The 14,051-nt window shown below is 45.7% G+C and overlaps 1 protein-coding gene across 1 annotated transcript; it reads left to right on the top strand.

Annotated features, from left to right (window-relative positions):
• Positions 1 to 1,105: 1,105 nt before the first annotated feature.
• Positions 1,106 to 13,736, top strand: LOC136767745 (calcium-activated chloride channel regulator 1). The gene is made up of 14 exons (XM_066721710.1): positions 1,106 to 1,469; positions 1,803 to 1,946; positions 3,914 to 4,067; positions 4,223 to 4,331; positions 5,194 to 5,350; positions 6,064 to 6,291; positions 7,439 to 7,663; positions 9,280 to 9,457; positions 9,708 to 9,814; positions 10,187 to 10,408; positions 10,672 to 10,942; positions 11,856 to 12,020; positions 12,363 to 12,584; positions 12,805 to 13,736. Exons 1-14 carry the CDS (start codon positions 1,305 to 1,307, stop codon positions 13,167 to 13,169), a joined length of 2,712 nt encoding a protein of 903 aa, XP_066577807.1. The 5' UTR covers positions 1,106 to 1,304; the 3' UTR covers positions 13,170 to 13,736.
• The last annotated feature ends 315 nt before the right edge of the window (positions 13,737 to 14,051 follow it).

Raw genomic sequence — 14,051 nt, 5'->3', positions numbered from 1 at the left:
GGCCACAAGCAGGGATGAATACAACTCACTCACGACTCACAAGGAGGACAAGGCTCCAGTCTCAGTGTACGACTTTGTCTGTGTGCCTTTAAAGGGTTTATCAAAGTTACACTTTTGGGGGCTTGGTTGGAGAAAAACACCAACCCTGCATCGAGGGAGGATAAATTACAACATTAATTACAAGTCATGAATCTGGACATGTTTACCATGATCTCACTGTGCATTGTGCCTCAGCTCAAGCTGCCTCCTCTCTGCTTTACGACACCTGAGCCCGAGTGAAACCCAGCCCTACCACACTAGACATGCCTTCCCCAGGGTCCAAAGCAGTAAAGCAAAGGACAGGCGAGCTGATCCCACAGGACACTGTAACTCTATGGCACAGCCACCGTAAGGGCTCATCCTACAGTGAAGAAGACAAGTCACTTCAGTCACTGTTTCAATGTAGCTTTGCTGTTCATGAAGTCTGACCTCAAACACAGTGTTAAAGTTTACACACTCTAAACGTAGCCCTAAAACAGCCAGCCAGCCATGAATGCTTTCCCACAGAGATACTGTGCAGCCTGTTATTATTATTATTACCATTTAGTATTATTATTTATTTTGTATCCAGGGCGACAGTTTACACACTAAGCATTACAGAAATGCAGTACAATACAATAAGCACGCATCCTAGTTCAAATAGGTAACAAGTGCAGACATAATTCAGTTAAGTCCCAGGTCTGTGCTAGATCAGGGGAGACAACAGAAGCAACAATACATAAGGAAACATCGTTACATAAAGTGCATAATAACTGAGTGCTGAACAGCTACAGTACATCATTTATCCATGTACATCTATGAAGGTAAAAGAGCAATTCAAATCTAGAAACTACCAAATCTATAATATACAACTGACTCTTAAGATATGATCGATTATTTTGCTTGTTATGCATTCAGCTCCAGAAGAATTATTAAATTGTGAGCAATCATTGAACCAGTTGAAAATCCGCCCCTGCTTTTCATTGCACTACTGCATATACAAACAAAAAACAGATCCAAGTTCCTTCATGCAGCAAGACTCTGAGGGGCTGACACAAGTAAGACTTACACAGGGCTGCCAAAAGTGAACAGTAAGAGTCACGCCTTATTTCCTGGAACTCATCTTACAATGAGGGAGGAGAGTTAAAGACTCAGGCAGGCAGCTGACGATTTAAAACCCTGAAGCAGTCAGTCAGTGTATCAGTGAGCATCTCAGTCTGTCAGTCAGTCAGTCAGTCAGTGTATCAGTCAGTTAGTGTGTCAGTGTGTCAGTGTGTCAGTCGGTGATGTCCAGGGCTGTGTTGCTGGGCCCCGCAGTGCTGCTGTGTGCAGTGTGGCTGTCTGTGTGTCCCGGCTCTGCTGTGGAGCTGCTCCAGAATGGCTACAGGGACGTGGTGGTGGCCATCCACCCCCGAGTGCCCGAGGACCCCGCGCTGCTCCAGAGCATCCAGGTCAGACATCACCTGTCCTCTGTGTGTGTGTGTGTGTGTGCCTGTGTGCATTTTCTGTCCTGCATTGTGTGTCTCGTCTCTCTGGCTTTCTCCTGCTGTCTACCTCTTTCTGTCTGCATCTTGTCCTACTCTATGTGTTTATTACATAAGAAATCTGTTATCTCCTCTTTCTAACTCTCTGTGTTTGGAACATGTCCCACTATCTGTAAACTCTACATATATATTTATTTAATTTCAAACTATGTGTTTCGTCCCTGTAGTCTATGCACAGTGCCAGCAGCTTAAGTGACTGTTTGTGTCTGTATGTGTGTATCTGTGTTTATGTGCATCTAGGCGATGTTCACAGAGGCCTCGCAGTACCTGTTCACAGCCACCAGAAGACGGGCTTTCTTCAAGGACATCAAGATCTTGGTGCCGATGAGCTGGAGAGAGAACAACACTGTATACCGCAGGCCGAGCAGAGAGAGATACACCAAGGTAACAGCACAATGACATTGGATGTGTTCACAATGTGTATACACCTGGAGTACAGTCACTGACTGAGCCCTGTACTGTATATATACACCTGGAGTACAGACACTGACTGAGTCCTGTACTGTATATATACACCTGGAGTACAGACACTGACTGAGCCCTGTACTGTACTGTATATATACACCTGGAGTACAGACACTGACTGAGCCCTGTACTGTATATATACACCTGGAGTACAGACACTGACTGAGCCCTGTACTGTATATATACACCTGGAGTACAGACACTGACTGAGCCCTGTACTGTATATATACACCTGGAGTACAGACACTGACTGAGCCCTGTACTGTATATATACACCTGGAGTACAGACACTGACTGAGCCCTGTACTGTATATATACACCTGGAGTACAGACACTGACTGAGCCCTGTACTGTACTGTATATATACACCTGGAGTACAGACACTGACTGAGCCCTGTACTGTATATATACACATGGAGTACAGACACTGACTGAGCCCTGTACTGTATATATACACCTGGAGTACAGACACTGACTGAGCCCTGTACTGTATATATACACCTGGAGTACAGACACTGACTGAGCCCTGTACTGTACTGTATATATACACCTGGAGTACAGACACTGACTGAGCCCTGTACTGTACTGTATATATACACCTGGAGTACAGACACTGACTGAGCCCTGTACTGTATATATACACCTGGAGTACAGTCACTGACTGAGCCCTGTACTGTACTGTATATATACACCTGGAGTATAGACACTGACTGAGCCCTGTACTGTATATATACACCTGGAGTACAGACACTGACTTAGCCCTGTACTGTATATATACACCTGGAGTACAGACACTGACTGAGCCCTGTACTGTACTGTATATATACACCTGGAGTACAGACACTGACTGAGCCCTGTACTGTATATATACACCTGGAGTACAGACACTGACTGAGCCCTGTACTGTATATATACACCTGGAGTACAGACACTGACTGAGCCCTGTACTGTATATATACACCTGGAGTACAGACACTGACTGAGCCCTGTACTGTACTGTATATATACACCTGGAGTACAGACACTGACTGAGCCCTGTACTGTACTGTATATATACACCTGGAGTACAGACACTGACTGAGCCCTGTACTGTATATATACACCTGGAGTACAGACACTGACTGAGCCCTGTACTGTATATATACACCTGGAGTACAGTCACTGACTGAGCCCTGTACTGTACTGTATATATACACCTGGAGTATAGACACTGACTGAGCCCTGTACTGTATATATACACCTGGAGTACAGACACTGACTTAGCCCTGTACTGTATATATACACCTGGAGTACAGACACTGACTGAGCCCTGTACTGTACTGTATATATACACCTGGAGTACAGTCACTGACTGAGCCCTGTACTGTACTGTATATATACACCTGGAGTACAGACACTGACTGAGCCCTGTACTGTATATATACACCTGGAGTACAGACACTGACTGAGCCCTGTACTGTATATATACACCTGGAGTACAGTCACTGACTGAGCCCTGTACTGTACTGTATATATACACCTGGAGTATAGACACTGACTGAGCCCTGTACTGTATATATACACCTGGAGTACAGACACTGACTGAGCCCTGTACTATATATATACACCTGGAGTACAGACACTGACTGAGCCCTGTACTGTATATATACACCTGGAGTACAGACACTGACTGAGCCCTGTACTGTATATATACACCTGGAGTACAGACACTGACTGAGCCCTGTACTGTATATATACACCTGGAGTACAGACACTGACTGAGCCCTGTACTGTACTGTATATATACACCTGGAGTACAGACACTGTACTGTATAAACAGACCCACAGGAGTACAGACCCTTATGGGAGCTGCTGCACTGTCTATATAATGGTGTTTCCTCTCACAGGCCAGTGTCCGGGTGTCTGACCCTTTCTGTGAAAACGCCGTCACTCCTCCCTTCACCTCCACTCTGGGGCACTGTGTCCAGCAGGGCCGGTACATCCACTTCACCCCCCGATACCTGATGGACAACTCAGCCACTGATATCTTCGGACCTCGAGGTGAGATGTTACTGGACTAGACAGGCCTGACACACTGATCCTCCCCTTCCCTCTTACTTTCTTAATCTCTCTCCCTCCTTCTCTCTCTAATGCTCAGTACAGTATTAATGGTCTGTATGGTCATTCATTCTCTCTCTCTCCCTCTTTCTCTCTAGGTCGTGTGTTGGTGCGCCTCTGGGCGACTCTGCGCTGGGGGGTGTTCAGTGAGTCTGACGCCAAGACTCCCTTCTACAGATCAGGCACCGGCACCATAGAGGCCACCAGGTATCTGACATCACTTCCATCCCCCACACACCCCCTGCACCCACTTATCTCTCTATCTCTCTCTCTCTCTCTCTCTGATATCTTAATCTGAAAATATTCACAAAGTAACATAATTAAGTAATTGATTAAATAATCAATTTAAAACTGCTCTATTAACAGCAGCAGGGTTGGGGGGTTAATTAACCTGCTCTGGACTGAGGGTTAGGCTGTAGTTACTCTCTCTCACTATAAATATACTGTAGTGTTTGCAGGTTCTTGTGATAATTGTGAGAAATTAACATCAGTTACAGTTCTTGAATGTCTGGTTTATTGACTACAGCACAGACTTGTTTCAGCAGCTCCTACACATTACACACATCCACAGCAGCAGACCCTACATCAAACCCAGAGAAAGACCCTTTCATTGAACTCCCCAGCAACAACAAACAACAAACCCCTTTCGCAGGCTGGGCACCCTGTATCTAAGCCGTCAGCGAGGCTCTCCCGCCCCTGGTGCCCAGCCAACCAATCACGAGCAGGGACCACCAGTTAGTGCTGCTTCATGCTTCAGACAGGGCGACCTCACTTACACTGACATATACAGGATTTGGTCCCAGAACATTCTCGAACCAACACACAAACACTTATGTACAGATAATGTGCAGATTCCCTCACAGAACACCCCGTGTTACAATACCATTGCATCGAACCAGTCAGTCTTAAACTTCTCCCTCTTTTCCATTTTCTCCCTAATCTCACTCCCCCCTCCTCCTCTCACTTTCCCTCTGTTCCTCTGTTTCCTTCTGCCTCTATGTGTGTGTGTGTGTGTCTGTCTGTCTGTCTGTCTGTCTGTCCCTCCCTTTCCTCTGGCTCTGGCTCCCAGGTGTTCCAGTTCAATCTCTGGTTCCCATCTGAAGAGTGATGGCTCAGCGTGTGAGATGGACCCTCAGACAGGCCTGCCCACTGGGGACTGCACCTTCCGGCCGAGTAGCACCCAGAACACCACAGGGTCCATCATGTACCAGCCCTTCATCCCACAGGTGAGAGAGTGCGTCACCCTGGCAGAGAGTGTGGGGCGCCTGCCAGACTCTGTGCTGGCCACTAGGGCTGGGGTTCCCCATGCTGGGAGTCACAATTTCTGGGTGATTTTTGTTCATAATGTTGTTTTCATTTGTTATTTTTGTAGATATAAAATTGTATTGTTTTCTCATTTCTTAGCAGACACCCTTAGCCATATATTTCAAACTAAAAGTATAAAGAGCATTTATGTGTATTGTGATGCTGTATTTATCATGAAAGAATCTTGTTTGTCTTTTGGGATCAGAGAAAAATTGACAGTGTTTAAGGGGGGGTGGCTGAGCCTTTCTCATGTGCCAACAGCAGTGTGTGCACCTGTCCACTTGTACAGTGCAAATATTCTAGAGTTGTTTTGTTTGTTTATTTTTTTAATTGGGTAATTGAATAGTTATATATTTATAACTTATATGTTAATAACTTAAATGTTAATATCTTAATCTGAAAATATTAAAGAATTGAATTCAAAAAGTAAAATATTTAGCATATTAAATAGGACAAAATAACTGATTAAATAATTCATGTAAAACTGCTCTGTTGTTGGAGTGAGGTATTGGAAACGCTACACACAACGCAGCCACTCCCTCCTCAACAACTCCTCCCCCTCTCTTCCACACCTCCCCTTTCTCCCCCTCTGCACCACCTCCCCCCATTCCCAACCCCTCTCTCTCTCTCTCAGATCACAGAGTTCTGTGACAGCCGTTCCCACAATTCCGAGGCGCCCAACACCCACAACCGGCTGTGTGACTACAGGAGCGTGTGGGACGTGATCAGCAGCACCCCTGACTTCCTGAATGGCAACAACCCCCCCAATGACAGTGCACCCCCGCCACCCTCCTTCACCCTGCTGAGAGCCCAGCGCAGGGTGGTGTGTCTGGTGCTGGACACCTCAGGCAGCATGAGTATTGTGAGTGACAGGGAGCAGTGAGTGTGTCAGTCAGTCAGTGTGTCAATCAGACAGTGTGTCAGTCCGTGTCTCAGTCAGTCAGTGTGTCAGTCAGCCAGTCAGTGTTTGGGTGCAACAGTCACCACTGGCAGTATAAAACTACAACTTCAAGAATTAAGCATTTGCAGTTGCTCTTTACTGCACTTCATATTTAACATTATCCCTAAACATCCAGTAGAGTACAGCACCAACCGAGGCACACAATAAACACATGACACAATATAAACACTTATGATCAGTTCAGTCGATTATATATCGATTATAAATGGGGCTATATTGTAATAAAAGTCAACAATTCTTCATAAAAGTGAAGATCAGGAAAACACGCTGATAGAGCAAACTGATATCCCAGTGAATATCTAATACAAAAACTGTTTATATTTACTGGTTGTATGTTTGATTACAAATTCCCACTTGTTCCCTTTTTGTCTTTGGGAGCAAAGTCTTTTGTAACTGTAAGTAAACTGCTTTAATCCACACTCAGATATCAAATAATCAAATCAAATATCAAATAGCCATGAGTATATGACAGAAGGTGTTCAATAAATCACCAGTAATTTGGAAAATAACAAAGAAAGAGTTTTTTAAATTCTATTGATAGATGCTAATGTTTTCAGATGAGATGTGGTGATTCTCGGTCCCAAAAGATTAACTCTTGTAGACTGTAATTAAATAATAACCCTTATAATAATATTCCATCTGCTGACAAAATGAAGTATAAGTGTGAAATGTAAGTTCACTTCATTTACAAACTCACTGGTCCTCTTCTCTGCTCAATGAACTTGCTGTGGCCATTTTTCTGGAAATGCGCCTCACAGGCAGAAAACACAGTCAAGTGTGTGGAGACTGCACACGTTCTGTGTTGGTCATACGTGAGATTGCAATGAGGCAAAATTGTAAAGTAACTCACTCTGCATTTTTAACGTGGTAGGTGCCACTACATTGTATAAATACATAATTACAACACTACAAATAGCTACAATTTAGTCTGAACAGTCACACAGTCAATGTATCAGTAAGTCAGTGTATTTTGTTTTGTGGCTGAAACTCTCTGAAAATGCTCAGGCTATAGTGGGCAGCACCTTCAGCAAACTCTCTCCCTCCCCAGGCCGACAGGATCAACACGCTGAGGCAGGCTGCCCAGCTGTTCCTGCTGCAGATCTTAGAGCAGGGATCACTGGTGGGTATTGTGGAGTTCAACAGTAAGTCCGTCATCCTGAAGAACCTCACCGAGATCGACAGCATGAGCACACGCAAAGAGCTGGTCAATGCTCTGCCCAGTAAGCCCAAACGGGAAATTGACATCTGTGGAGGCCTCAGGAGGGGCTTTGAGGTGAGTGGGTTACCCTTTGGGGCTCTGTGCCACACTGAGGGGAAGGTATGGAAAGCCCAGGTTCGAACCCAAGTGTTTAACACAGAGCAATTGGAGCTCTGAATCCAAAATTCATTCAAAGACATTTCACTGCACTTTTCTTTGCACATGGTAGGGTTTTCTTCTTTGTGTTTGTTTTTTCTTTTGTCCATTTATGATTTTCCAAACTGCACACCTGTTGTGGGTCAAGTTGCGAGCTGGTTGAATGAAATGTGTTGATCCCAGTTCAATTACGTATTCAGTTATTCAGAAAGAAACAGATTGTTTTGTACCTATACTATTAGGAGTCTTATCCTCTTGCAAGATATATAATATTTTTATTCTTCCGTTCATCCAAACACGTACTCCTCATACAGTTCTTGTTACACATACCAATCTTCATACAGTTGTTGTTAAGATACAATGCTTCAGTTAAAGCAACCCTTCGGATCCCAGTGAATCAGGCACCCCAGTCAGTGCTTCCAGCAACAGAGGAGACTTTTCAGCAGGAGACGAGCGCTCGGGAACAAAAAAGTCACAGACACCGAAGTCTGTTCGTTTATCTTCATTTATTGAAAGTTTCACACTGCCTTTTATACATTTACAAGGACTTTCTGGGCCGTCCCGAACCTAGATGATATTTTCTTGGCATATGTCCCGGGACAGCTCCGAGACATGGGAAACAATATTCTTTGTAATTAGTCCAGACATGGAAGCGCTGGTACCAAGGACACACTGTACTAATAAGAATGTGTTAATAGATCATTTTGGGTCGTTACCCAAAGAATTTCCAAGGCAGCAGAAATTGTTTCTATGCCACACAGATAAGTCTGAGCAGAGAAATCATAATAAGAGCAGAGAAATCTTAATAAAAACAAGTTTTAACTAGTAACTTACTGGAAAGTTTCTTATATTTTCTAACAGTTATACAGTGGGTATATACAATGCATAGGGGGCAATTGTACCCCAACAGTTGTTCACCCTGATACCAAGTGTTGTGCTTTTTGTATGGATTGATCGAAAACACCCAAAATCCCCTTGACAACAATAGTGGCACACTTCAAATTGCATTCTTGTGCAAAGTCGATAGCCAGTCAGCATTGAGCCATATGTTTGATATCCAATCAACACACTCTGTCTCCCTGTCGGTGGTGCTGATTCTCTCTGCATTGCTGTTCAACACTGTGGACTCTCACTGCAATCCTAATACAGCATATTTGTTTTCAGTTACAAAGCATAATTATACTATTTCTTATACTCCTACTACTGATAATAATAATATGAAATTAGTACATACATAAGTGAATAAAATAAATGTAAAAAAAGTTGCCTACAGAGACAACTATAGGATAACAAATGAGTTACAGTTCAGAAGAACAGTTTGAAATTAACACAGGGCCCCTCTCATCAGTCACTGGATATCCTCAATACATACAAATGTGGCTAATTAAGTGCAACAGCTGAGTAACAATACCATTAACCAATTGGACAAAAGAAAAAGCAGAAGGCACATTGGCTCTACAGACCCTGGGTGACAGCTCTGTCTCAGTGGAGTCCCCTGGTGGAGACGGCACCAACACCCACTGTCCCTGCCACAGGTCCTGAGGGGGGACGACAAACAGGTGGCCGGAGACGAGATCATCCTGCTGACAGACGGGAAGGACAGGGATGTATGTTACTGTGTGGACGAGGTGGCACAAAGTGGGGCCATTGTCCACACCATCGCCCTGGGGTGCAGCGCTGACCCTGGACTGGAACAGTTCTCCCTCAGGACAGGTACAGTACAGTACAGCAGGGTCTGCAGTCAGTAGAACATTCCTGTGTCTCAAGGGAATTCCCAATTGAACAACTGCATGACTGTGTGTGTCTGCTCATACATACACCCTTCTGTGTTACTGATGCTGTGTCTCAGTGTGTTCAGTGCTGTGTAGAGTGTCTCAGTGTGTTCAGTGCTGTGTTGAGTGTCTCAGTGTGTTCAGTGCTGTGTTCAGTTTCTGTGTGTTCAGTGCTGTGTGTTGCTGTGCAGGAGGGAAGTGTTTCTCCGCCACTGACAAACTGGAGTCCACCTGGCTGATGGACGTGTTCAGTGGCATCTCCTCTGGATCAGGAGACGACATCACCACCCCCACCCAGGTACATTGTAATTAAGCAACTGCACAGGCTCGAAACCTGTCACATCACAATTCCTGCATCTGTCATCAAAGTTCTCCACACAGTTATCGCAAACATCATACCTGTTATTGTACGAACCCATATGAACAGGTATGGTGTCTATTGTAGTGATCAGTGAGCAGAGACAGACATCAGGTCAAATCTGAAGGGTCACAGAAAAAGGACTGTAATTGATTCATTACATTAATTACTAGGTCAAGTATATCAGCTAAAGGAGATCATGGTGTTTCTCTCTCTCTTTCCCTCTATCTTTTTTCTCCATAGTCCAGTAAGTTTCTCAATAGACAATAAGGGTTCACAGTGTCTCTCTCTCTCCCTCTCTCTGTCCCCCAGTTGCACAGCACAGGCAAAACGATTGCCCCAGGCACCCAGTTCAGTGGCTCAGTGAGTGTGGACTCCACTGTGGGGAACAACACAGTGTTCATCTTCACCTGGCAGCTGGCCCAGCCACAGGTCAGCGTGAGGAGCCCCCGGGGGAACGTCTACAACAACAGCCATCTGGACACTGACCCTGCCGTGAGGACCGCCTGCCTCACACTGCCTGGAGTTGCCGAGGTATTGGACTGAGCTGGAGCCTCACTGAGAGACCAGCACACTGCGCCTGTCTGGGTTTTAAATTGTGTGTCTAGAGTCAGTAACACAGTGTGTGTCTGGAGTCAGTAACAGACAGTGTGTGTCTAGAGTCAGTAACACAGTGTGTGTCTAGAGTCAGTAACAGACAGTGTGTGTCTAGAGTCAGTAACACAGTGTGTGTCTAGAGTCAGTAACACAGTGTGTGTCTAGATTCAGTAACAGACAGTGTGTTGTGTGTCTCTCAGTCAGGCACCTGGAGCTTCACACTGTTGAACAGCCACAACACTACCCAGAACTTCACACTCACAGTGATCTCAAAGGCTGTCAATGAGTGCATCCCTCCGGTCATCGTCACTGCAATCATAGAGAAGACACAGGTGACCTACCCTGAACCAATCATCATCACCGGCATGGTCTCCCAGGGCAACCGTCTCATCACCCAGGCCAACGTCACAGTGATCGTGGACCTCGACAACGGCAAATTACTGAGGCTGCCTGCCCTCGACGATGGCGCAGGTGAGTTCCTGTGTTAAGGGGCTGCCAGGCACCAGTTTACCTATTCTGATTGGAAGGTCTGTCAGCCAATCAAGTGGATCTAGGTGGTCTCCTCCAGATCTATTTCAGAATTTCAGAAGTGGGACTGCTGGGGACATACTGGTCAAACTGAGCCACAGGAGCACCAGAGGTGATGCACACCCTCAGATCAAACTTTGACTGAAATCTTGTCCCTCGTCATCGAAAGTATCGGTCATGTTAAGAAACATAATGTGTCCATCAGAAACCTGCTTGCCCCACACTTTCACATTTTGAAAAAAGCTGTAATTATGTCATTGTGCTCAAAGATATTTCCACCAAGTCCATTGGAATTGGAAGATAACGTTGATAATGTTGAGTTGATTATCTGTGAAAAGAGTTCCCCACTTTCTGAGGTAGCTCTGCAGTCCTATCCGGCTGTGGCAAAAGAGGGTATACAGCCCGTGTGCAGTGCACTTGTGACGGGGGGTGGGCCAAGTGGGTCTCAGTACACAGAGGCATTTCAGCAGCTTCACCATCAGGCTTTCAGGTGCTTCCTAGTGGGAAGGAGATGTCCCATAATCTCCTTGGGAACTGTTCTCATCTATCATATTACCACAACCGAACATTTGATTTTTTAATTAGTAGAACTGCGTGGTGAGGAGCACCCAGAGGAGGACCGACCTGCGCACGCTACGCATAGAGACATATATACACACCTATTAATGACCAATAAGAAACAGGCAAATGTATATAAATGAAAGTATAGAATGAAATACAAACAGATTTACACTGAATAGATAGAATAACAAATACATAGATACATCCTACAAAGCATGCCAATAAGCTGCAATATCTCTCTCTCTCTCTCTCTCTCTCTCTCTCTCTCTCTCTCTCTCTCTATCTCCCCCTCCAGGTCCTGACACAACCCAGGATGATGGCTTCTACACCTGTCTCTTCTATGACTACCCACAGAACGGGCGCTACAGTGTGAAGCTGGAGGTGCTGGGAGAGGGGGGCAGGGTGCAGGTGGTGTCCCCAAAAGAGCAAATTTCTCATGCCAAACCTGACCACTGCAAGGGTAGGGACACTGATACTAATATTGATACTGATATTTATATCAATATTCATATTGATACTAATGCTCATATTGACATTGATATTGACTCTGATACTGACACACTGACACTGATACTCACACTGACAAGCACACTGAAAAACACTGCACACCAATGCTGATGCAATCACACCCGCGGATGCTCAAATGCACACGCAGCTACATGCTGGCCACACAGTCACACAATCATACTGCCCCCAATAGATCCCACCAACACTATGGCTCACCTATTGCCAAGTGACCAATTGGGCCCATTAAGTGCCTCCATCCATCTCTATGCCTCTCTGACGTCTTTGTACCCCACAGGGCGGGTGCGGCGCAGCGTGGATTTCGATCAACAGAATCACAAAGGTCTGGGTAATTTTAGCCGCAGTGCGGTGGGGGGAACAGTGAAGGTAACAGGAGTGCCAGATGTGCCCCAGGACAACTTCCCCCCGTCCAGAGTGACCGATCTGACCGCCTCACTGATTAATGATAGCATCCTCCTGCAGTGGACAGCACCCGGGGACGACTACAATGTGGGCACTGGTGAGAGAATGAGGGAGATAGAGAAATGGGGGGGGGGCATGGAGAAACAGAGGGAGAGAGCAAGACAGAGGCAGAGAGACAGAGAGACAGGCAAAGGGAGAGGAAAAGTTTTGAGCAGTAGATCATGCCAATGAGTCTATAACTGAAGGATGCTGTTCTCTCTCTCTCACTGTGCTTCCTCTCCTAATTAATCTGTTCCTCATTCCTTGACCCCCCACAGTCTCCAGCTATGATGTGCGTGTGAGCCCCACCCCCGACGCCCTGTGGAACAGCTTCTCCCAGGCCCACAGACTCTACACCTCCTCCCTGTACGTTGTCCCGGCCGGGCAGAAGCAGACCCTGCAGGTGCCCCTGACCGCGCTGCCTGCCACCAACCAGTCTGTGCTGTTCTTCGCCCTGCGCGCCTCCGACAATGCCAAGCTCACCTCCCCCACCTCCTCCATTGCCAACAGCCCCATCGTCACCTTTGCCAGGAAAGCACACAAAGCCACTGTCACAACCCCATCCTCAGCCTCTAGTAGGCCCGGCTCAGCTGTGCCACTCCTGCTGTCCCTGGGCTTTATTAGCAGCCTTTGCAATATCTAAGGTTATCCAGATTGTCCTTCCCCCTCCCCCACTCCACACAATGCAGTACAACACTAATATATTGGTCCAATTTGCAATCCTGCAGGTGGACACATGCTTTAGAGCCACTGAGAGTTTGTCAGAATGAAGCCCAGGATGGTGAAGAAACCAGGTGTCACATGACAGCCTGGGCTCTTATGATGTCATTCTCCTGTGCTTCCATTCTATGTGCATGTAAGTCCCACAGGTTGGAGGTGGCAAAATGCATATACCTAATTAGCATGTGAACCCCCTCTTATACATTGTTTGCATGTCATTGTGGAAACAGTAGCTCTTACCCAGTACAACAGTAAACTCGGAGAGTGAGAGAGAGAGGGGGCAGAGTGTCTTGAGTTTGATTAGGACACACATGTACATTCAACCACTGTGAAGGGTGTGTAACCTTTAAACTGCAATATTTATGGAGACTCTGGTGAGCCCATGGTCTGGAATATGATGTTCTTTCTTTTCAATTCCATTCCAGTACACCTAGTCGCCCAATACAGTGGATGACACTGAAATAATAAAGTGGAAAATTATTCCTCTGAACATGGAACCTGTGGAGTTATTGAATACATGCACACATATCTCACTGACAGCACACGAACAGTAGAATAGTGCTGATCAAATAGGGGGCTGTAGTAACAGTGCAGTAGAATAGTGCTGTTCCAATAGGGGGCTGTAGTAACAGTGCAGTAGAATACTGCTGTTCCAATAGGGGGCTGTAGTAACAGTGTAGTAGAATAGTGCTGTTCCAATAGGGGGCTGTAGTAACAGTGCAGTAGAATAGTGCTGATCAAATAGGGGGCTGTAGTAACAGTGCAGTAGAATAGTGCTGTTCCAATAGGGGGCTGTAGTAACAGT

This window comes from Amia ocellicauda, chromosome 14, assembly GCF_036373705.1.
Source record: "Amia ocellicauda isolate fAmiCal2 chromosome 14, fAmiCal2.hap1, whole genome shotgun sequence".
In the NCBI taxonomy this organism is placed as follows: Eukaryota; Metazoa; Chordata; class Actinopteri; order Amiiformes; family Amiidae; genus Amia; species Amia ocellicauda.
This window is presented reverse-complemented; position numbering and strand designations above follow the sequence as displayed.

Coding starts and splice junctions, on each gene's coding strand:
- LOC136767745 (XM_066721710.1), top strand. CDS start 1,305: ATGTCCAGGGCTGTGTTGCTGGGCCCCGCAGTGCTGCTGTGTGCAGTG. Junction 10,943..11,855: donor TGCCCTCGACGATGGCGCAG/GTGAGTTCCTGT, acceptor CTCCCCCTCCAG/GTCCTGACACAACCCAGGAT. Junction 12,021..12,362: donor CAAACCTGACCACTGCAAGG/GTAGGGACACTG, acceptor TGTACCCCACAG/GGCGGGTGCGGCGCAGCGTG.